Source organism: Solanum dulcamara, chromosome 1 (assembly GCF_947179165.1).
Source record: "Solanum dulcamara chromosome 1, daSolDulc1.2, whole genome shotgun sequence".
In the NCBI taxonomy this organism is placed as follows: Eukaryota; Viridiplantae; Streptophyta; class Magnoliopsida; order Solanales; family Solanaceae; genus Solanum; species Solanum dulcamara.
In genome coordinates, this window is record NC_077237.1 from 27,048,804 (window position 1) to 27,073,949 (window position 25,146).

Below are 25,146 nucleotides of genomic sequence, written 5' to 3' on the forward strand. Positions count from 1 at the left end.
CATATATACAATTTGAAGTCTTCGAGTTCAAGCCTATACGCATATGAAGAATGGTTTGAGTCTTGACGTAGAAATTTTTGAGGTGTTACAAAATCTTTGTTACAACTCCAAATCTAACCCCGTCAACTTTCATAGAAAAAATTTCACATTCCGGAGTTGATGAAATCGACGAAATTCCAATTCGAGACTCGTAGCTTCAGTTGGTCTCAAATACCACTTTTAAATATTTTAAGTCTTTTAAAACTCACAAATTTCCAAAAACATAATTTTTCAAAGGATTTCCATAAACCACCACCCAACATAGATCAAAAAATGACTCAGGGTAACTATTAGGAGGGTTAAACTGGTAATTTTATAAAAATTTCTAAAAATGACCTTCAGGGTCATTATACAAATGTACTCTATGATCTAATATTTGAACCAGATCTCCATTAAGTACAAACAAATAAGGTATTAATAATCTCCTAAGTTGGCCTAATCCTTCGATACCCTAAGTCATTTTCATTTACCCCTCTATTTCTATTTGGATCAAAATCATGTTAACCCTCCCCCACCCCACTTCAACTTTACTTTAAAATTCGAACTCCCCATTCACTTTCTCTCTTTCTTCAATTTTGAACAACAGACATTCTACCCCTTATATGTTAGTTGATTTTTCAAATGCCTATTCTATCCTTACTTCATTAAATTTTTATTCTTTTTCACTTTTTAAAAATTATGATACTTTTTTAAAGAATAAAATCTATTTAACAAATTTATTTATAGAAAATAAATATTACTTTCAAGATGAAAAAAGTGAAAAGTACCATTGAGTATATAAGTTAATAATATTCTATAATGGAAATAAATCAACATAATAAAAAAAGTTATTTTGTTTTATTAATGATAATCAAAATTTTCATATCTATTAAAACAAGTAAAAAATAACACAAGTCATAACTTTATAAACATATTTCAATGTACGTAATATAAAAAATAATGGAAAAAGGCATAAATTCATCCCTGAACTTGTCTCGAAAAGGCTATTACATGCTCAAACTATTATGGCGACTTATTACACACCTGTACTACTCAGGAGTGAATTTACTTACCCATTGAGATGTATAACACCACTCTCACAATGGGAGATATATTACACTCGCGTCATATCACTGTCATCTCACTACCACATCAGATGTCATATCAAATTTAAAAAAAAAAATCTGCATGTCATCAATTGCTTATTCTTCAATGAACACCACCATGGAACCACTAGTGTTGCCACCATATCACTACCAAATTTATATATTTCCCCATCAAAAATTAAAACCACCTACGATCAAAACCATAAAAAATATAAATAACGATCACAAACTTCAACACTCATAACCAAACTCATCACTAAAATAACATCATCACCATCAAAAGTTACAAACCCACCACCACCATTATCAATATCGATTTCTTTTTCTTCACCATGCCTTCAATTTTCTTTTCTTTGCCACCCATCACCAACAAATCCACCACTATATTTTATTTTTTAAATCCAATCATCAATTTTATCAACCACTAACAAAGTCGAAGAAAAAAAAGGACATAATGTAGATGGTAAAATAAGAATTAAAATAGGATATGATGGGGGTGGGGAGGATTTTGGTGGAAGTGGGGGTGGGGGTGGAGTGGGTGAGAATCAAGTATGGAAGGTGATGAAAAATAAAAAATAAAAAATAAAATGAGAAGAAGAAGAAGCGGGTGGGTGTGAAGAAGAGGAAGAGACGTGTGGGGTGGGGTAGGGTAGGGTGTCGGTGGAAAGAATATTTTAATTAATTTTTTTACTTTATTTTTATACCAAACGCGCTTTTCTTTTAAATTGTTTTTATTTATTTTGCCACGTCAGTTTTGGAGATAAATAAATTTATTTTTTAGTAGTACATGTGTGTAATAGGTCGCCATAATAATTTAAGCATGTAACTAACTTTTCGAAATAAGTTCAATGGTGAATTTATGTCTTTTCCCAAAAAATAATTAACAAAAATAGATGTATATTTTATACCTCCTCTGTTTCAATTTGCTTGTCATACTTTTCTTTTTAGTTCATTTGAAAAAGATTGTTTCTTTTCGTTTTTGAAAACTCTTTAATTCTAATTTTTCATTTATCATTAAGACCACGACATTAAAGGGCATTTTTGTATATTTTATATAGCTTTAGTTTAAGACCACTAAATTTAAAGTTTTCTTTACTTTTTAAAATTATCCACCAAGTCAAAATCAGAAAAATAAATTAAAATAGATGAAGTAATATATTTTATACTAAATTTCTAAAATATTATTTATTTATATATTAAATAAATTTAAATTATAATGAATGACTGGTGGGCTTTTTTACTTATCATTTGTTTGCTAGTTAATTTATTTTTTTATTTTCTCACCCTGTGTTTTGATTTTATATGATTAATAACTAAACAATTAACCAAATTGGACTAAAATAATAACAACCATACCGACAAATGTATAATATATTCGATTTGGAAATAGAGCTTTGGAGTAACTGGTAAAATTGTTACCATGTGACCAAGAGGTCACGGATTCAAGTCTTGAAAATAACCTCTGACAGAAATGCAAGGTAAGATTGTAGTAGGGTCCTTCCCCGGACCCAGTGCATAGCGGGAGCTTAGTGCACCGGGCTGTCCTTTTTTAATATTCGATTTGATTTGATTTTGAGTTTTGACCAATAAATAACCAATTAAAATAATTTGATTTTTATATTGACCAATAGTCAATCCAAACCAACCTGTGAACCTATTTGACATTACAAAATCTTCGATGAAGCAAGAAAGTCTAAGACTGTACCCCTCTTTCATTTTTACTTGTTCATTATATTCAAAATTAATGACCATTTTTACCTGTCTAAATTAAAAAATCAAGAAATAATTTATCATATTATAACTATTTTACTTATATATATATATATATATATACACTCAACAACAACAACAACCCAGTGAAATCCCACAATGTGGGTCTGGGAAGGGTAAATTGTATGCAGACCTTACTTCTACTAAGGTAGGACGGCTATTTCCGAGAGACCCTCGGTTCAATAGAAGCATAAAATGAGGTCAAATACTGCTAAGAAGTACAAGAAGTTCAAAGCGTTATGTGAAAGTAAATAACTAAAGCGACACAAATAAAATAGAGTAAGCAAAGTACAGAGAGTAGTATATAATAACAAAAATTAGAGCACAAGAAATTATAGTGCACTTATTAATAAGGAAGAATAACGAGACTTTGTAGTAGCCTTCTACCCTAATATGGGTCCTACACACCTTCCTATCTAAGGTCATGTCCTCTGTAAGCTGTAACTGCGCCTTGTCCTATCTAATCACCCTCCCCAATATTTCTTCGGCCTACCCCTACCTCTTCTGAAACCATCCACGGCTAACCTCTCATACTTCCACACTGGGCATTTGTGTCTCTCATCTTCACATGCCCAAACCATCTCAGTCGCACTTTCCGCATCTTGTCTTCCACCAAGGACACTCCTAACTTGTCCCGAATAGCCTCATTTCTAATCATGTCGCTCCTGGTATGCCCACACATCCTTCTCAACATTCTCATCTCGGAAACTTTCATCTTTTGAATGTGAGAGACCTTAACTGGCCAACACTTTGCCCCATATAATATAGCCGATCTAACCACCACTTTGTAGAACTTGCCCTTAAGTTTTGGTGGCACCTTCTTGTCACATAGCACACCGGAAGCGAGCCTTTATTTCCTCCACTCTGCCCCAATATGATGTGTGACATCATCGTCAATCTCCCCGCTGCCTTGCATGATAGACCCAAGGTACTTGACACTACTTTTCTTTTGGATGGCCTGGTCACCAAGCCTAACTTCTGCGCCAACCTCATAAGGTATCTCACTGAACTTGAACTTTAAGTACTCCGTCTTGTTCCTACTCAGCTAAACCCCTTTAGACTCCAAGATATGTCTCCAATCCTCTAGCGTAGCGTTAACTCCGCTATGATTCTCATCGATCAGGATTATGTCATCCGCGAAAAGCATACACCATGGTACCTCACCTTGAATTTTTTGCTTCAATCCATCCATCACCAAGGCAAATAAAAACGGACTAAGAGTTGATCCTTGATGCAACTCCATCACAACTGGAAAGTGCTCTGAGTCCCCTCCTACTGTCTTTACCCTAGTTTTGGCACCCTCATACATGTACTTGATCACCCTAATGTACGCCACATGTACACCTTTAGCTTCCAAACATCTCCATATTATCCATCATGGAACTTTATCATAAGCCTTTATCGCCACAGGTACACCTTTAGCCTCCAAACACCTTTAGCACCCTCATACCGCTTCACCAGTCTCCTCATAAGATGGATGGATTCTGTAGTTGAGCGTCCCGGTATAAATCCTAATTGGTTCTTTGAAATAGACACACCTATCCTCACCCTCATCTCCACCACTCTTTCCCACACTTTCATATTATAGCTTAGAAGCTTAATACCTCTATAGTTATTGCAGCTCTGGATATCTCCCTTATTTTTATATAGGGGATCATTACGCTTGACCTTTATTCTTCGAGCATCATTTCCATCTTAAAGATGACAATAAATAACCTAGTCAGCCACTCCAAATCTACCAAGCTCGCGCTCTTCCAAAATTCCCCAAGAATCTCGTCAGGTCTGGTCACTCTTCCCCAGCGTATCCTACGCACAACAACCTTAACCTCTTCGACCGTAATACTCCTGCAACACCCAAAATTGTGACGTCTCATTGTATGTTCCAAATCTCCCAACACAATCTCTCTGTCCCCTTCTTCATTTAAGAGTTTATGGAAGTATGACTGTCATAACTGTTTAATGAGGGTCTCCTCTACCAATACTTTTCCATGCTTGTCCTTAATGTACTTCACTTGATCCACATCGCGTTCCCTTCTATCCCGCGCCCTAGCTAGCCTGAATAATTTCTTATCCACGCCTTTCTCTTCTAGTTCAGCATAAAGGCGTTCAAAAGCTGCCGTTTTTGCCGTCGAAACCGCCGACTTTGCCTCCTTCCTCTCTATCTTATAAAGTTCCCTATTGGTCCACTTCTCCACCTTATTCTTGCTTTCTATCAACTTTGCATACGCCATCTTCTTTGCTTCCACATTCCCTTGCACTTCTCCATTCCACTACTAGTCCCCTCGATGCCGACTATGACTACCTGTTGAGACTTCCAACACTTCCCTTACTATAACCCTAATACAACTAGCTGCCCTATCCCACATACTATTTGCATCCACACTACTATCCCAAAACCTCATATCCTTCAATTTCTCTCCCATCTCTAGGGCACTAGCCATGGTCAAACTCCTCCATCTGATCCTAGGTCAATCATCCTCGACCTTTTTCTTCCTCGTCATCTTGATCCCTAAATCCGTCACCAAGAGCTTATGTCGGGTCGTAAGATTGACGATCCGAATGACCTTATAGTCTTTACACAGACCTTTATCATCCTTTCTAAGGAGTAAAAAATCTATTTGAGTTTTAGTCACCGAACTACGAAAGGTTGCTAAGTGGTCCTCTCTTTTTGGGAAACTCAAATTGGTTATCACCAACCCAAAAGCTCTTGCGAAATCCAAATGTGAAACTCCTCCTCCATTTCTGTCCCCGTAGCCAAAGCCTCCATGCACATCATCATACCCTCTCGAAATAGACCCAATGTGCCTATTTAAATCCCCTCCCACGAAAAGCTTCTCAGTAGGTAGTAAGCCTCCCATTAACTCATCCAAATCCTCCCAAAAGCGCCTCTTATCATCCTCGCCTAAGCCCTTTTGTGACGCATAAGCACTAATAATGTTCAACATGATCCCTTCAATGACCACCTTAATCGATATCATCCTATCATTGACTCTCCTAACCTCCACCACCTGATCCCTTAAATCACTTTCTACCAAAATGCCTACCCCATTCCTATACTTTGATCTATCAAAGAATCAAAGCTTATACCCATCTACCTCCTTAGCTTTAGAACCTACCCATTTGGTCTCTTGGACACAAGCTATATTAATCCTTCTCTTCTTTAGAATCTTAACTAGCTCTATGGATTTTCCCGTTAATGTCCCAATGTTCCAAGAAACTACTCTCAGTCTAGACGCTCCTTTAACCCACTTACCCCTCCTTACCCTCGTCCCCATCTTCGTCCTTGAGCGAGAACATGACCCTAGTCTACCATCACTATCCAAAGCCATAAAAATGCGTATGAACTAATAAATTATTTAAAGGTCTAAAGTTATCAAAATGTAACTACAACTGTATGAGCAAGGAATAGATATTGAAAGATATAGAAACCGGAGGTACCAACTCCCGTTGAAATGAACCTGGTTGCTGCCGAAAAACAAGCTCCTTTTCCTCTTAGGCAATTTATCGAACAGGTGGGGTGAATTAAGTTCTCTTACTCTTCTTCAAAGCTAAACAACGATATTACCCGCCCAGAAATTACAGGAATTATTGGTCGTAGCCCAAGTATCATTTATAAGCAATCGATAAAAAGGAAGCAGAGCAAAAAAGGTATAAACTCAGCAAATCTGCAAATGCTAGAATTAGTTGTATCTACAGAAAGATAATCTGACCATGTGCAATGAAAATCTAGTGACTAACTTATATTCTGCTACTGCAGATCTCTTAACAGAGATCTTCAACTATAAATCAAAGGAAAATGATATAAAAAAAAGAAACAGATGATGGTTTGATTAATAGACTTTGGTGATCAATTTATGTAGATCAAACTTTGAACTTGTGTTTTGATTATATATATATATATATATATATATATATATATATATATATATATATATATATATATATATATATATTTATTTATTTATTTTTCCAGTGCCTTTTTCAAAACATTGTTTATATGATATTCAAATATGGACATTTAAAATGGATAGAAGGAGTATTACTTTACTTTCTCGAATATATTTAAAGGGGCAGTTCAAACACATTGATGGCCTAAAGTCAAAATTAAATGGAGACCTTTAACTTTTTTAAAAAAAATAAATTACTATTTATTAATCTAACTTTGTAAGATGCTAAATTTTTAATAACTTTTTTATAGTTGATTTCTTTTTCAAATAGTTCTTTTTCAGTTAATAATATAGTCAATACCTTTAATTTTTCTTGAGACTGTCACGCCCCGAGAGGGTACCCTAGGCGTGGCCGGCACTCAGAAACCATCTCTGGCTTCCGAGAGAACCACTTGGTCTCATTACTCATTTGTTCATCAGCGGAAGACTTAATAATACTAATGTGGGATTGTCATAATCAAAGGAAAAATATATAATTCTTAGAAGAAGTAGTTTCTAAGGAGATTTACTCTGATTACATCATCAGACTCTGTCTATGAAGCCTCTAATACTCTTAGATGGTGCCAATGACATGTCCATGGCTACCTCAAAAGAAACATCACACTCAACAATAATAAAAGGATAAGGAGTTCCTTCGAATACAAGAAGGACTCACCAAATAGCTGAAAAGAAATGATCTTCAACGATGCGCCTGTTGAGGATCTCTAACACCTGTATCTGCATCATAAAACGATGCAGGTCGAATGACGTCAGTACGTGGAATGTATGAGTATGTAAAATGGAAGGAAGGTAAGGACAGATATCAAGAAACTCCTCTCAAGAAAACTCAGCTCAGAACTCAACATCATCTCAACATGAATATGTAATGCAAGTTTAAAATATAATAATAAAAATAATAGTAATAAGCAATGCTTACTCAGTTGGGAGTTTCTCTAACCGACAACCATCACTTATGAGCTAGCGATGATACAACGAAGCGATGTCGTTGCCACATCCATCCAATACCTTGCCAGGGTAAAGGACATCACCATCTTGGATCCATTCATCAAAGTCCTCTTTTTGGGACTTAAGAGGCATAGCCTCCATCCTACGCTGGCTACGTAGTTCTGGGGTTTGAGTCAATTAAACTCTTACCCAACTCGGTGCTCAATACTACTCCCAAAATATGTGCTCATATTAAACTCATCATCTAGTCTCATTGGACTTTAATTTAAATCATCAAACTCATCTCATTTCATGTTCATCAATCATTATACTTCCAAAAACATCATTTACATCTCATCAAAACATCTTGCTCAAAATATCATTTTTCTCAAATTCATTCAAATTCAACTCTTTTACTCTTTCAAAACTCAATAAAATACATATATAGTATTAATTCATATAACTCTCTTTTTATCAATAAAAATAATAAAAAGCCAACATCTTTACTCAAAACATATGTAAAAATATTCATGAACATCAAATCAATTAGAATTCATGGGAAAGTAGCCATGAACAATAATTCCAATAATATGAGAGATAACAATAATAATAATATTAATGCATAAATATATCAAACTCAATAAAAGAAGAATTAATTCATCTAGAATTCAAGATTTGAATAAAACTCAACTATAACTCAATTATAATAAATTTAAATATTGGGCGCATGGACGAACTCAATCCAATGCTATGAAAGCCTTACATACCTTAAATCCGAAGGTTTACTCCGAATTGGAATACTCTTGGATCCCTAGCCTTTTCTTCTCGTCGGAGCGTTTTGTGTACTACCCGGAGTATAAGAATAACCGGAGTAGTATTTTTATACTACTAAAACTAAAACTATATTTGAGAAGAAGTATATAGAGAGAAGAAATGCTTAGAAAAGCTTGATGAATAAAATGAGGAAATAAGGTGGGTATTTATAGGTGGGAAAAAGGGACCTAACAATAAATAAAATAATTATAAAGAAAAATCTGAAAATTTAATGGAATATATTGATGTCATGGATGATGTTAAATGGAGGACAATTTATGTCATGCATGATGTCAAATGCATCTAGATGTTTCCATGGTAGGTAAGATGAGTTCTTTTTAACAGAATACTCATTTTCGAAGCTACGTTTGAATAAGATAAATTCCTTATTAGGATTTGGTTTCTTCATAAGAATTGTAGATATGGAAGTCTAGTTTCATATCGTTCAAGAATCAACCAATTTGGAGCAACCTACAGTGAGATATGAATTTTCTTCTATCAACACTCAATTTCGTCACAGCACTATATCTTGCAAAGATTAATTTATTTGACCTACTTATACTCTGAATTTGAAGTTATGTTCTTCATGAAAGTTGTAGGTAAGGATGTTGTGATTACCCAGAAATTTGAATCACCTAATTTGGACCAACCTATGAAAAGTTATGCCCAAAATACAGAGGCTGTATTATTTTTGTCGAGAATTGAAATACCGACATACAACATTTTAGGGGTTGTTACAATATCTCCCCCTTGGGATCATTCGTCCTCGAATGAAGATGAAAATAGGAGACATAAAGAATGAATATCATCAATACATCAACTCCGATACTCAAATGGTTAATGACTCAAACTCAAGAATAAACATCGACTCAAAGGTAGAAGTAAGGAATATTACCTTGAATATCGTCATCAGAAGGCATAAATAGATGAGGATAGTTAGCCTTCATATCTTCTTCAGCTTCCCATGTAGCCTCTTCAACAAATTGATTTCGCCATAGGACTTTGACAGATGCCACTTCCTTTGTTCTTAATTTGCGAACCTGACGATCAAGAATTTGAACTGGAATCTCTTCATAACTCAAACTCTCTTTCACCCCAATGCTCTCAGCTGGGACAACAAGTGAAGGATCTCCCAAACACTTCTTAAGCATAGAGATGTGAAACACGGGATGAATAGCAGCTAATTCTGGAGGCAACTCCAATTCATAGGCTACGTTACCTACCCTCCTCATAATCTGATAAGGACCAATGTAGCGGGGACTAAGCTTCCCTTTCTTTCCAAATCTCATCACACCCTTCATGGGTGAAACTTTCAAGTATACCCAATCGTACACTTCGAACTCTAAATCTCTTCTTCTAACATCAGTGTAGGATTTTTGGCGACTTTGAGCAGTCCTCAACCTCTCTTGTATGGTTTTCACCTTCTCCATAGCTTGGTGAACCAAGTCTGGTCCAATCAACTCAGCTTCACCAACTTCAAACCAACCAATTGGTGATCTACATCTCCTCCCATACAGAGCTTCATAAGGAGCTATTTGAATACTCGAATGGAAACTATTATTGTATGCAAACTCAATAAGAGGTAAATGATCATCCCAATTACCTTTGAAGTCAATGACACAGGCTCTTAACATATCCTCCAAAGTCTGTATCGTACGCTCTGCCTGGCCATCTGTTTGCGGATGAAAAGCAGTACTAAGGTTCACTCTTGAACCCAAGCCCTTCTGAAATGACTTCCAAAACTGAGCAGTAAATTGAGCTCCCCTATCAGAGATGATAGACAAAGGAACTCCATGCAGTCTAACAATCTCTCTAAGATACAGTTTGGCATAATCCTCTGTAGTGTTCGTAGTCTTAACCGGCAAGAAATGGGCCGATTTGGTCATCCTATCCACAATCACCCAAATAGAGTCATGTTGTTTGCGGGTTCGTGGTAAACCGGTAATGAAGTCCATATTGATCATTTCCCACTTCCATTCCGGTATCTCTATATTCTGAGCCACTCCACAAGGCCTTTGGTGCTCAACTTTAACTTGTTGGCAATTTGGACACTTGGACACAAACTCTGCTATATCTCTCTTCATTCCACTCCACCAGTATACTTCTCTCAAGTCATGATACATCTTTGTTGAACCTGGATGGATGGAATACTTAGAATTATGGGCTTCTTTCATGATTCTCTCCCTAATACCATCAACACTTGGAACACATAATCTTTCTTGATATCTCAACACTCCATCTCCCCCTTTGGTAAAAGCCATTACCTTCTTCTTGTGAACCTCATCCTTCAGTTGAAGAAGAATAGGGTCCTGATCTTGCTTTTCTTTCACCTCTGCAACTAGAGATGATTCGGCTCCATTTCGTACTATTGTACCACCCTCACTAGAGTCAATAAGTTGAACTCCCAAACGCGCAAGTCTATGCACTTCTTTTGCCAACTCCTTCTTTTCCTCTTCCACATGAGTTGTACTTCCCATAGATAACCTGCTAAGAGCATCAACAACTACATTTGCTTTACCTGGGTGGTAGAGAATGCTCATGTCATAATCCTTGAGCAACTCTAGCCATCTCCTTTGCCTCAAATTCAGCTCCTTTTGGCTGAATACATACTGCAAGCTCTTATGGTCTGTGAACACATCCACATGTACACCATAAAGATAGTGACGCCAAATCTTAAGAGCAAATACCACAGCTGCCAACTCAAGGTCATGAGTGGGGTAGTTCCTCTCATGAGTCTTAAGCTGCCTGGAGGCATAGGCAATGACCTTACCTTTCTGCATCAATACACATCCCAACCCAACTCTTGAAGCATCACAATAGATTACAAAACCATCCATTCCTTCGGGTAGGGATAGTACTGGAGCAGTAGTCAATCTAGCTTTCAACTCTTGAAAACTTTTCTCACAAGCATCAGACCATTGAAACTTAGCCTTCTTCTGAGGCAGCTTAGTCAATGGTGAGGATATGGATGAAAATCCCTCAACAAACCTCCTGTAGTAACCAGCCAAACCTAAGAAACTCCTTATGTCGGTTGGAGAGGTGGGTCGGGGCCAGTTCTTAACTGCCTCAATCTTTTGAGTATCAACTTGGATTCCATCCCCAGATATAATATGACCTAGGAATGCTACAGACTCAAGCCAAAACTCACACTTTGAAAACTTAGCATACAACTCCTTCTCCTTAAGAGTTTGAAGGACAATCCTAAGGTGATTAGCATGCTCACTCTTACTTCTAGAGTAGACCAAAATATCATCGATGAAGACAATTACAAACGTATCTAGGTATGGCTTGAATACTCGGTTCATGAGGTCCATAAAAGCTGCTGGAGCATTTGTCAATCCAAAGGACATAACAAGAAACTCAAAATGACCATAGCGGGTTCGAAAATTCGTCTTCGGGATGTCACATTCTCTCACTTTCAACTGATGATACCCTGATCTGAGGTCTATCTTAGAGAAACATGTGGCACCCTGAAGTTGGTCAAATAAATCATCTATTCTGGGGAGAGGGTACTTGTTTTTAATGGTGACCTTGTTTAGTTGTCGGTAATCAATGCACATTCTAAGGGACCCATCTTTCTTTCGCACGAATAGGACAGGAGCGCCCCAGGGTGAGACACTTGGCCTAATAAACCCCTTATCTAGGAGGTCTTTCAGTTGTTCTTTCAACTCTTTCAACTCAGCAGGAGCCATCCTATAAGGAGGAATGGAGATAGGTTGTGTATCAGGAAGGATATCAATACCAAAGTTTATCTCTCTATCAGGAGGAATTCCGGGTAGATCCTCAGGAAAGACTTCAGGAAACTCATTCACAATGGGAACTGACTCAAGAGATGGAGTCTGATCATTAATATTTTTGACTCGAACTATATGATATATACATCCCTTAGAGATTAATTTTCTGGCCTTAAGGTAGGAAATAAATTTACCCCTAGGCACTACAGAATTCCCCTTCCACTCTAAGATAGGCTCGTTTGGAAATTGAAACTTGACAATTCGGGTCCTACAATCAACCGAAGCATAACAAGAATAAAGCCAGTCCATACCAAGAATCACATCAAAATCAACCATGTCCAACTCAACTAAGTCAGCCATGGTATCCTTATGATAGATTGACACAGTACAATTTCTATAGACCCTCTCAGCTAAGATAGAATCACCAACAGGAGTAGACACACTGAAAGGCTCAAGAAGACACTCAGGAAGGATCTCAAATTTACTAGCCAAGTAAGGAGTCACAAAAGATAATGTAGCACCCGGATCAAGTAATGCATACACATCAAAAGAAAGGACTCGAAGCATACCAGTAACAACATCGGGTGCGTTTTCTTGGTCTTGGCGACTACCCATAGCATACAGACGGTTGGTTCCCCCACCTGCACTTGAAGCTGCACCTCTATGATTACCTCTATTTTGTGGAGCTGCAGAAGAAAACTGAGCTCTACTACTTCCATCTCCCTGCCTTTTTGAAGGACACTCATTCTGGAAGTGACCTATCTTTCCACATCCGTAGCAAGCATTGGTGCCCACACGACACTCTCCCAAATGGAGCCTTCCACATCTAGCACATGGTGGTTTCCCTCTAGAACCTTGAGCCATACTTAATTGGGACTGAGAACCTTGAGATCGGAAGTTTTGGTGACTTAGAGATCTTTGATCATACCTGGTATTAGGTGTAAAAGTATTTGTTGGGGAAGGTGCATAATTGGAAGACCTTTTCTGAAAGAAAGACTTGTTACCCTTCCCTTGCTTCTGCTCATTCTCATGCCCAGCAGACTTAGCCTTCTTGCTTAGGTGTTCTTCTCGGTCCTTTTTCTTATCATCCTCAACCTGCTGAGCATACACCATCAATCTAGAAAAATCCATGTCAGAAATCATTAGCATTGCCTTACATTCTTTCTTTACATGTTTGCCTAGGCCAGAGACAAACTTCCTCATCTTAGACCTCATATGGGGAATCATTTCTGGGGCATATTTGGACAATTGAATAAACTTCAAACTATATTCTTTCACAGTCATACTCTCTTGCTTGAGGTTCACAAACTCCTCAATTTTTGCTTCACGTAGCTCTTGGGGAAAAAAGTTATCAAGAAATGCTCTTTCAAACTCATCCCAAAGAGCAGGCTCTGCATCTTCACCTCTACTTTCTTCCCACTGGTTATACCAGACATTTGCGACATCCTTGAGTTGATAAGACACCAACTCAACACCCTCAATCTCTGTAGCATGCATCGCTTTTAGTATCTTCCACATCTCATCAATGAAATTTTGGGGGTCTTCATCAACGTTAGAACCCGTGAAGACCGGTGGATTCATTCTCAGAAAATCTCTGATCCTCGTGGAAGCAGACGGCTCTTGATAACTAGAGCTAGGAGTTGGTGAACTCTGGCTACTATTTCGAGCAGCCACCAACTGGGTGAGCATAGCAATCGCTCCTCGAAAATCATCCTCAGAAGTAGGAGTAGTCTGAACAGTAGGTACTTGGGGTACCTCAGTAGACCTTGCAGGTCGGCCCCTAGTTCTCCGTGGAGGCATCACTGACTGTGGAACCTCAGTGCTGGGAGCGTTCCTCTGACTAGCTGAACGTTTAGGAGGCATGTCTGAAATGTGTAAACGTACGAATTAGAAAGAAAGCTTTTATAGAGTTAAACTCTATCGCACGAACTCAGATTATGAAAGAAGTGAAATAATTCCTAATGTCCTATAGCTTCCTGATTATAAGTGTGGTGCACGACACACCCATAAACAAGACTCTACTAGACACGGCTTCATAGACACCCTAGGACTCTTGAACTCTGTGCTCCGATACCAAGTTTGTCACGCCCCGAGAGGGTACCCTAGGCGTGGCCGGCACTTAGAAACCATCTCTGGCTTCCGAGAGAACCACTTGGTCTCATTACTCATTTGTTCATCAGCGGAAGACTTAATAATACTAATGTGGGATTGTCATAATCAAAGGAAAAATATATAATTCTTAGAAGAAGTAGTTTCTAAGGAGAACTACTCCGATTACATCATCAGACTCTGTCTATGAAGCCTCTAATACTCTTAGATGGTGCCAATGACATGTCCATGGCTACCTCAAAAGAAACATCACACTCAACAAAAATAAAAGGATAAGGAGTTCCTTCGAATACAAGAAGGACTCACCAAATAGCTGAAAAGAAATGATCTTCAACGATGCGCCTGTTGAGGATCTCTAACACCTGTATCTGCATCATAAAACGATGCAGGTTGAATGACGTCAGTACGTGGAATGTACGAGTATGTAAAATGGCAGGAAGGTAAGGACAGATATCAAGAAACTCCTCTCAAGAAAACTCAGCTCAGAACTCAACATCATCTCAACATGAATATGTAATGCAAGTTTAAAATATAATAATAAAAATAATAGTAATAAGCAATGCTTACTCAGTTGGGAGTTTCTCTAACCGACAACCATCACTTATGAGCTAGCGATGATACAACGAAGCGATGTCGTTGCCACATCCATCCAATACCTTGCCAGGGTAAAGGACATCACCATCTTGGATCCATTCATCAAAGTCCTCTTTTTGGGACTTAAGAGGCATAGCCTCCATCCTACGCTGGCTACGTAGTTCTGGGGTTTGAGTCAATTAAAATCTTACCCAACTCGGTGCTCAATACTACTCCCAAAATATGTGCTCATATTAAACTCATCATCTAGTCTCATTGGACTTTAATTTAAATCATCAAACTCATCTCATTTCATGTTCATCAATCATTATACTTCCAAAAACATCATTTACATCTCATCAAAACATCTTGCTCAAAATATCATTTTTCTCAAATTCATTCAAATTCAACTCTTTTACTCTTTCAAAACTCAATAAAATACATATATAGTATTAATTCATATAACTCTCTTTTTATCAATAAAAATAATAAAAAGCCAACATCTTTACTCAAAACATATGTAAAAAAATTCATGAACATCAAATCAATTAGAATTCATGGGAAAGTAGCCATGAACAATAATTCCAATAATATGAGAGATAACAATAATAATAATATTAATGCATAAATATATCAAACTCAATAGAAGAAGAATTAATTCATCTAGAATTCAAGATTTGAATAAAACTCAACTATAACTCAATTATAATAAATTTAAATATTGGGCGCATGGACGAACTCAATCCAATGCTATGAAAGCCTTACATACCTTAAATCCGAAGGTTTACTCCGAATTGGAATACTCTTGGATCCCTAGCCTTTTCTTCTCGTCGGAGCGTTTTGTGTACTACCCGGAGTATAAGAATAACCGGAGTAGTATTTTTATACTACTAAAACTAAAACTATATTTGAGAAGAAGTATATAGAGAGAAGAAATGCTTAGAAAAGCTTGATGAATAAAATGAGAAAATAAGGTGGGTATTTATAGGTGGGAAAAAGGGACCTAACAATAAATAAAATAATTATAAAGAAAAATCTGAAAATTTAATGGAATATATTGATGTCATGGATGATGTTAAATGGAGGACAATTTATGTCATGCATGATGTCAAATGCATCTAGATGTTTCCATGGTAGGTAAGATGAGTTCTTTTTAACAGAATACTCATTTTTGAAGCTACGTTTGAATAAGATAAATTCCTTATTAGGATTTGGTTTCTTCATAAGAATTGTAGATATGGAAGTCTAGTTTCATATAGTTCAAGAATCAACCAATTTGGAGCAACCTACAGTGAGATATGAATTTTCTTCTATCAACACTCAATTTCGTCACAGCACTATATCTTGCAAAGATTAATTTATTTGACCTACTTATACTCCGAATTTGAAGTTATGTTCTTCATGAAAGTTGTAGGTAAGGATGTTGTGATTACCTAGAAATTTGAATCACCTAATTTGGACCAACCTATGAAAAGTTATGCCCAAAATACAGAGGCTGTATTATTTTTGTCGAGAATTGAAATACCGACATACAACATTTTAGGGGTTGTTACAGAGACATAGCACTCTGAGTATGTCAAAAAATTTCTAGTAATTCCTTCTACTTAATGAAATTTTATTTTATTTAAAATAGTACTCAATATATTTTTTATGAAAAATCCATAACCTATTATATGTTTAAAAAATAAATACGGCCCCTCAACTTTGTGGGCCTTGCCTTTTTCTTGAGTCTTTAGAGCAGGCCCTTATTGTTTGATTGAATTAGATACTTTCCAAAAGGTGTTTTTAGTTGTGTGGAAGCTTGAATATGCGAAGAAATAAGAATTTCTTTTTTTTCCTGAAAACAAAATGGATATATTCAGGGGAAGAATTAACTTAGGCTTAGGGTTTAATCATAACACTTCGTTCGGTTAAAAATTATATATATATATATTTCGAAATTACTTAGTGAAAAACTTAATTCCGCCACTGAATATAACATACACATATAATCATTTTACTTTCTACTTCCAGCATTTGTTAGTGATGGACACACCTTTCTAAAAGGTGTATTAATAAATAAAAAATTTGAAAAACAGCTATATTTATCTGTAATATTAGATGGACCTCTTGAAGTAGCTAATAAGATTGTGTTTGGTATGAAGGAAAATACTTTCTGAAAAATGTTTTTCAATTTTAAAAGTAAAATTTCCTTGATCTAAAATGAGGGGAAACAAGAAAACCAAAATTTGGATTAAACAGTGCACCTTAATCTCTCTTCCAAACAGATCAAAGGCACTGACAGAAACTGAAAGAATATTAGAATATCATAGTAAATTTTAATGATAAAGATTAAAAAAAATAAAAAAATAAACTGTCATTCAGAACTAATGGTTTGACCTTTGATCAATTATGAAACAACGTAGTCTAAAACAATCAAAAACAAGTGTATGTTTTTCATAAATTAATCACATTCCTTCCCATGTTTTAATGTCGGATCCATTCTCAATAACTCCAAAACCTTCACAGTCATTAAGTACAAAACCATAGCTGTTTCAGATCCCATTCCCAAGACCTCACGATCTCCAAACTTTTGTTAACTATAATTACTCTTTCCGTTCCCTTTTATTTGTCAACTGTACTAAAAATATATGTTTATTTTTATTTGTTCAATTTGAAAACCAAAAGATAATTCAACTCTTAATATACTATTATTATTAATTGTAGTCATGTCACGACCTCAACCCGCTATGATTGACATCCACTCTAATCTTTCGGTGGAAGAACCATCCTAACAGCCCAACAACAATAATCGCAATATGTACACCAGCTTAAAGATGCAAAAACAGGTTTAAATCTTAGATAAGTGATGAGTTCCCATAAAATTAGAAAACTAATTAGTTATGACCTCAATTGTGCGGAATTAAACACTCCTAGGAACTGAAAGTCATCGTACCAAAACTCTAAACTAACAAGTCTAGAATAGGAGTACAACTCCAAATAGAAACTAGTAAATAAATAGAAACATTGTCTGAACATGTTAGTCCTGAAAAAGAACGGACTCGAACAATGATAGAGTCCACGGCAGCCTGAAGGAACAACTCACCCTTGAACTCAAAAACACAATCACTCCTCTAGACGAGGTCTCTCCGCAACCGGTTGAATATGCCCTGTACTCAACAAAAGACAGAGCAAGAGTAGTATCAGTACACAAAAACAATAGTGTACTGGTAGGATTACACGGTTAGCCAGTAAGCGGATAATAGACAAGTAAATTCAACACAATAGGCATATACCTATATAGAATAAGTCAACCAATCTCAACTTCAACCATTATTCAATAATATCACAACTCAATATCTTCCACATGCTACAACTTCACACAAGGGTCCTCTCAAGAGACCTACAAACAATCAACTTGTGTTGGAATGTGACACCTGATCTAATTATGTGTCAAAACGTGACATCCAATCCAATTTATGTGTCAGAACATGACACCCGATCCAAAGATACCACAATCACAAATACATTTAGTATTTACAACATTCATATCACCAAGAACAAGTTCATCACAAAAACAGGCCAACAAGTGATCATTTCACACATAATCTAGCAGATTTCTCTATTCATATACACACATGCATATCATGAAGCAATTTAACAAGTATATAAAACATGAGAAATTAGACCATCACCTACCTCAAATTCAAGCTATCACGACCTTACAATGCAAGAGCCTTCCCTTTCCGAGTTCGCTCTTCTCATTCTTGGTCTAAAAAACATCAAATACATATAAATGATTAACACAATGGCCTAACTATCAGGAAATATAACACAATTTCACATCCTAGGCCAAAACCATGATCCTAACCTTAACCTAGGGCTATTTTCCACCATACATTTTTCGTTCAAACCCTCCCCCAATGATTACCCACCATACTTTCTAGGTTCTAGGAATTAAAATATAAATTTAGGGAGTAAAATCCTTACCTTAAGTGAGGAAATCCGTGAAAAATCAATGGAAATCACCCTAGGTCGCCTCTTGAAATTTTAGAAACTGATTGTTGCAAAAAAGACCGTTTCTGGACTTTTTCATGACTTAAGTCGCGACTATCCCGCTTTGACGGCCCCGCTCTAGTGGAATATGTAGAAACAATGAGCTCGGATTTTTTTCTCCAAGCCCCCATTTCATGATGCACCCTCTTCCAAAGACATATTAATATATACCCTTCACGCCACATTCAATTTCGGGAGCTTTGCTTTCCCGAATGCGATTTCGCAAAGCCATAAATGCTCCGTATCGTCTTGGCTATCAGCCTATCCAATCAAATTAGAGATTTGATCTCCCATCATTTACACGATCACCCTAGACTTCACCTGACTGAGAATTCGTCCAAGTCTGGCCTAGGCTAAATTTTTTCGAAGTTACTATCTGAAGTTTTCTGGCCCGAAATCCTTTTCATTGGCGTATTCCTAACGAAGGGGATAGGTCGTTACAAGTCATTTTTTAAAATATTAAATTTATTGTATTCAAATGTTGATATAATACACATGACATTATATTTATTGCTCCTTAAAAGTGTGTCAAATCAATATTGAACAAGTAAAAGTGGATGAAGGGAATAACTATTAATCCCCCTCCATTAGTGTCTATCATTACATTATCATTATTACTCTCCTTAAAAATTGATTAAAGAAAAACATGCATACAGATAGATATGGGTCCCATTTTTAGTTAATCATGATAACTAACTGATTAATACTGTATTTTTTTTCTTTATTTTTCAATCTGTTATCAGATAGTATAAATTATTTTGGTCACTTGTATACAAGTTTGTTCCCAAGAACCAAAAAGAATTTCAGAAGTGAAGTGAGAGAAAATTCAAAAGATCAAACCATGGAAATTCATCTGTTCTGCTTGTTATTTTTGAGTGGTTTCTTCTTTGTTTCATCAATTAGGGATGAAGTTTCTTCATTATTAGCACTAAAGTCTAGTCTTGTTGATCCAATGGATCACCTAAAAGATTGGAGCTTTTCAAACAATGGAAGTTCATCAAGTTTTGTTCATTGTAAATGGAATGGTGTGTTTTGCAACTCCGAAAGCTATGTAGACAAGCTTGACTTGTCAAACATGAATCTCAGCGGCAGAGTTTCAGATCAAATTCAAGGACTTCAGAGTCTATCAACACTCAATATTTGCTGCAATGACTTCTCCACTTCATTGACAAAGTCATTAGCTAATCTGACTTCTTTGAAGAGCATTGATGTGAGCCAGAACAACTTTGTTGGCAAATTCCCTAATGGAGTTGGAATGGCGAATTTTGGTTTGAAATATGTCAACGCTTCTAGCAATAATTTCCAGGGGTTTCTCCCTGAGGACCTTGGCAATGCTACGTTGCTTGAAATCATGGATTTTCGAGGGAGTTTCTTTGAAGGTTCAATCCCTGCATCTTACAAGAATCTGAAGAATTTGAAGTTTCTTGGTCTATCTGGGAATAATCTTTCGGGACACATCCCTCCTGAGCTTGGTGAATTGAAGGCTGTGGAGACTATAATTCTTGGATACAATCAGTTTGAAGGTTCAATTCCAGCTGAGTTTGGTAATATGAGTAACCTTCAGTATCTTGACTTGGCTGTTGACACTTTAAGTGGACAAATTCCAGCTGAATTAGGCAAGCTGAAGAACCTGACCACAGTGTACTTGTATCAAAACAGTTTTGAAGGTAAGATTCCAGCTGAAATTGGTAATATAACATCTTTAGTTTACTTGGATCTTTCTGACAACAGATTCTCTGGGGAGATTCCAAATGAGTTAGCAAATTTGAATAATTTGCAGCTGCTAAATCTCATGTGCAATAACTTAACTGGTCCGATTCCTACCAATTTTGGTGAGTTAGAAAATCTTGAGATACTTGAACTATGGAAAAATTCTTTAAATGGCTCTTTGCCAATGAATCTTGGGAAAAATTCTCCCTTGCAATGGTTAGATGTTTCTTCGAATTTCCTGATAGGTGAGGTCCCTCCTGGCTTGTGTGATTCTGGCAATCTAACAAAGCTCATTCTCTTTAACAATTCCTTCTCTGGACCAATCCCATCAAGCCTCTCTAACTGTTCTTCACTCGTCCGAGTTAGAATCCAAAATAATCTTCTTTCAGGAATAATTCCAATTGGCTTTGGAACACTTCCTATGCTCCAAAGATTGGAATTAGCTAAAAACAATCTCACAGGTGAAATTCCTGTGGACTTCACTCTCTCCACCACTCTTTCTTTTATCGATGTCTCCTCGAACCACCTTGAATCGTCTTTGCCTTCTAGCATTTTGTCCATGCCTAGCCTGCAAACCTTCATAGTCTCCAATAACAATCTTAAAGGCAACATTCCTGACCAATTCCAAGATTGTCCTTCCCTTTCTTCACTTGATCTTTCAAGCAACCATTTCTCAGGGAAAATTCCTCAGAGTATCGGGTCATGTGAAAAACTGGTGAATCTTAATCTAAGAAACAACCAATTCAGTGGTGAAATCCCAACTCACATTGCCACATTACCAACTTTATCTATTCTTGATTTATCAAACAACTCCCTAGTTGGAAAAATACCAATGGACTTTGGTAGCTCTCCAGCTCTAGAAATGCTTAATCTGTCCTACAACAAGCTTGAGGGTCCAGTTCCAAGAAATGGGATACTCATGACTATTAATCCCAATGATCTGATAGGAAATGCTGGTCTTTGTGGCGGCATACTTCCACCGTGTTCTCAAAGTCTCACCATCACTTCAAATGTGAGAAAGACTCGTGTCAATCACATAATCGTGGGATTCATTGTTGGAATCTCAGTTATCTTAGCTGTTGGGATCATGGTTCTAGCAGGGAGATGGATGTACAACAGATGGTACTTGTGCAACAGCTTTTTCAAAGAATTTCGGTTCAACAAGAACAACTCAGAATGGCCTTGGAGGCTTGTAGCATTCCAGAGACTTAACTTCACAAGTACTGATATTCTGGCTTGCCTAAAAGAGTCAAATGTGATAGGTATTGGTGGCAATGGAATTGTCTACAAGGCTGAGATTCAGAGGCCACATTCTATTGTAGCAGTTAAAAAGTTGTGGAGATCAGATGGAGACATTGAAGCAGGAGATGATCTCGTTGCAGAGATTGATCTTTTAGGGAAACTTCGTCATAGGAACATAGTTAGGCTATTAGGCTATCTTCACAATGAGACTGATGTCATGATGTTATCCGAATATATGCCTAATGGAAATCTTGGAACTGCTTTACATGGAAAAGAAGCTGGAAAAATGCTCGTAGATTGGTTGTCGAGGTACAATGTTGCCCTTGGTGTTGCTCATGGCCTCGCTTATCTTCACCATGATTGTCATCCCCCAGTCATACATCGGGATGTCAAGTCAAACAACATCCTCCTAGATTCAGATTTTGAGGCAAGAATTGCAGATTTTGGCTTGGCAAGGATGATGCTTCACAAGAATGAGACCGTTTCGATGGTGGCAGGATCATATGGCTATATAGCACCAGGTTAGTTACTTTTCCTGATGATGCCATCAACATGAAAATTCATTTCATTTCTTGTCGTCTCATTTTCCTTTCTCTGTTGTTTTGGCAGAATATGGATACACATTGAAGGTTGACGAGAAGAGTGACATATACAGCTACGGGGTGGTGCTTTTGGAGCTTCTGACAGGAAAAATGCCATTAGACCCTTTGTTTGGAGAATCGATTGACATTGTAGAATGGGTTAGAAGAAAAGTAAACCACAAGGCATCAGAAGAAGCATTAGATGCTGATGTAGCTGGCCAATGTAAACATGTCCATGAAGAGATGCTCCTTGTCCTAAAAATTGCACTTCTTTGCACTGCCAAGCTTCCCAAAGAAAGACCATCAATGAGAGACATTATAACCATGCTTGGAGAGGCAAAACCAAGAAGGAAAAGTATTTGCCAGAATTGGGGTTATAGCACTAGTGCTAACAAAGACAAGTTAATCTTTGCACATTCACCAGTTATAGGCCTTCTATAAGTACCAAAACCTTTTTTTTCTCCACTTCAATATCTAGTATATCTTCATTTTCAAGAGTTCAAATGTAAAGAGTTCCTTTCCTTCCTTTTCCTTCTTTACATTCTGTAATTGATATAAGAGAAGAGGAAATTGTTTAGTTTGTTTCTTCAAAATGTGGGATTCAACAACTGACTTTGGTTGAGAATTCACTTAATAAAGCCATAGACTTCCAACTTGCGCATACATTGAGCTATTTCAGGATCTTTTTATCTTTCCAGTGCTTTAATAATTGGGAAAATTTTAAAATAATACAATTATCTAACTTTACATTACAAAAAGTATAGCCCAAAACTTACATTAAAAATCTTTAGCCCAAAACACAATCTGGTATACAATATTATACATGCGGTATACAACAATATACAAAACTTTCGTATGATTTGTTTTTTGGAAAAATGCTTAAAAACATGAAATACAATATTATACCCCCAATATACAATTTTGTATATATAAGAGGTATTTTTACATCCATATACAATAAAATACAATATTATACACTAATTTGTAAAAAACTGACTACGTCTTCTTTCATGAATCCATACACTAGATTCATCCAAAAACACCTAAAAAACTATACCATTCTCAATACATATTCGATCTTTTGCGATAATACACACTTGAAACGAAGCTTATTGGCGGAAATTCAATTTTCAAACTTGAAGCGTTGAGCTATAACAATAATCGTCTATGGGGTTTCTATAAGCTACACCCACCGCAAAAGTTCTTTTTTCTCTTGTAAGGACCAGCAGAATAGAAAGTGAAACAAGAAAATCAGGCAAGTAGGGTATAGGCACATGAATCGAAATCAACACTAGATTTGAAGCAAAATAAGAACAAATCACAATCCAAAGAGCTGATTATACAAAGAATTCAAACAAAATGGCAATGAGATTGACAATTATCCAAAAAAACAAATTGATGGCATGACAATTTCATTCTTGAAAAAGATTTGAGTCTCTAGTAATGGTGAATATCTGCGGCTAATAAATTAAAGCACAGGAAGAGAATGGTGTTTTTGAGTTGTTGAGCTAATAGATGAAGCAAGTTTTAATTTAAATCTATATAAATTACGCAAAATTAGGTAAGAAGATAAAACATGGGTTAATATTGGTAGCATCATTGCCCCCAACTGATAGAGTGTAATTATTTTACATGGAAAGCTACTCGTTCACATAGGTTGTTTTTGGCATTAAGGCATTGATTACGATTAAAGTAAACGAATTAGTCGAGTTCCAAGTCATCAAAATTGTGTTAGTGTTGATTTTAATGACGACCATTTAAATTGTGCATAAAATACACAAAGGAAATCAATCAAGATAATAAAGGAAGTAAGTACCAATGAAGAGAAACAAGAAAGGTTGTGCAATCAATGAAGTACCAAATTAAGGAAGCAATCAAATCTTGGTAACCAAGAAAACAATCAAGGACATAAAAATGTTGGCTCATAAGGGAATTTTGCTACTCTCTTATGGAAAAAATCAACATTAAAGCAGAAAATTCACACGAACTCAACAAGAAATAGCATGTTTGGATTGACTTATTTTTAAGCAGCTTATAAGTTGAAAACTGTTTATAAGTTTAAAAAAAAAATAGGTGCAGACTAACTTTTTTTTTGACTTATAAGCTATTTTCAACTTATAAACTGCTTAAAATAAGTTCATCCAAATAAACTCAACTATTTATTGGGGCTTATTTTAAGCACAAAATGACTTTAAGTTGGCCAGTCAAACACTCAAAAAAAGCTGAAAACAGCTTATAACCCAATCCAAACGGCCTCAAAATCAAGACTTTACTTTATTCTTGGAAATAGGATCACTAACTCCTTTTTTTAAAGGATAAAATCTCTTGCGTTGCATTCTCTTCAAAAATACCAATGACTTTCTTCTACAAATATGCAAAGGACAATGGAAGGAGAAGAAAGATATACAAATCGTCTGAACCATCTCAAGTTTTTCGCTCTCCTTTTCACAAGCACTATAATACTTAGTATTTTACTGTGTACTAAATAAAAGAGAGAGAAAGAGAAATATTGGTGGTGATGCATTTTATCAAAGATGAGAATAAAGAAAATAACGGAGTGTAAACGTAGGAACTATACATATCA

The 25,146-nt window shown here is 36.4% G+C and overlaps 1 protein-coding gene across 1 annotated transcript; it reads left to right on the forward strand.

The window, feature by feature from the left end:
* The first annotated feature begins 19,816 nt into the window (after positions 1-19,816).
* On the forward strand, positions 19,817-23,208 carry LOC129903363 (leucine-rich repeat receptor-like protein kinase PXL1). The gene is made up of 2 exons (XM_055978900.1): positions 19,817-22,502; positions 22,591-23,208. The coding sequence occupies exons 1-2, from the start codon at positions 19,871-19,873 to the stop codon at positions 23,001-23,003; spliced, it is 3,045 nt and encodes a 1,014-aa protein (XP_055834875.1). The 5' UTR covers positions 19,817-19,870; the 3' UTR covers positions 23,004-23,208.
* The last annotated feature ends 1,938 nt before the right edge of the window (positions 23,209-25,146 follow it).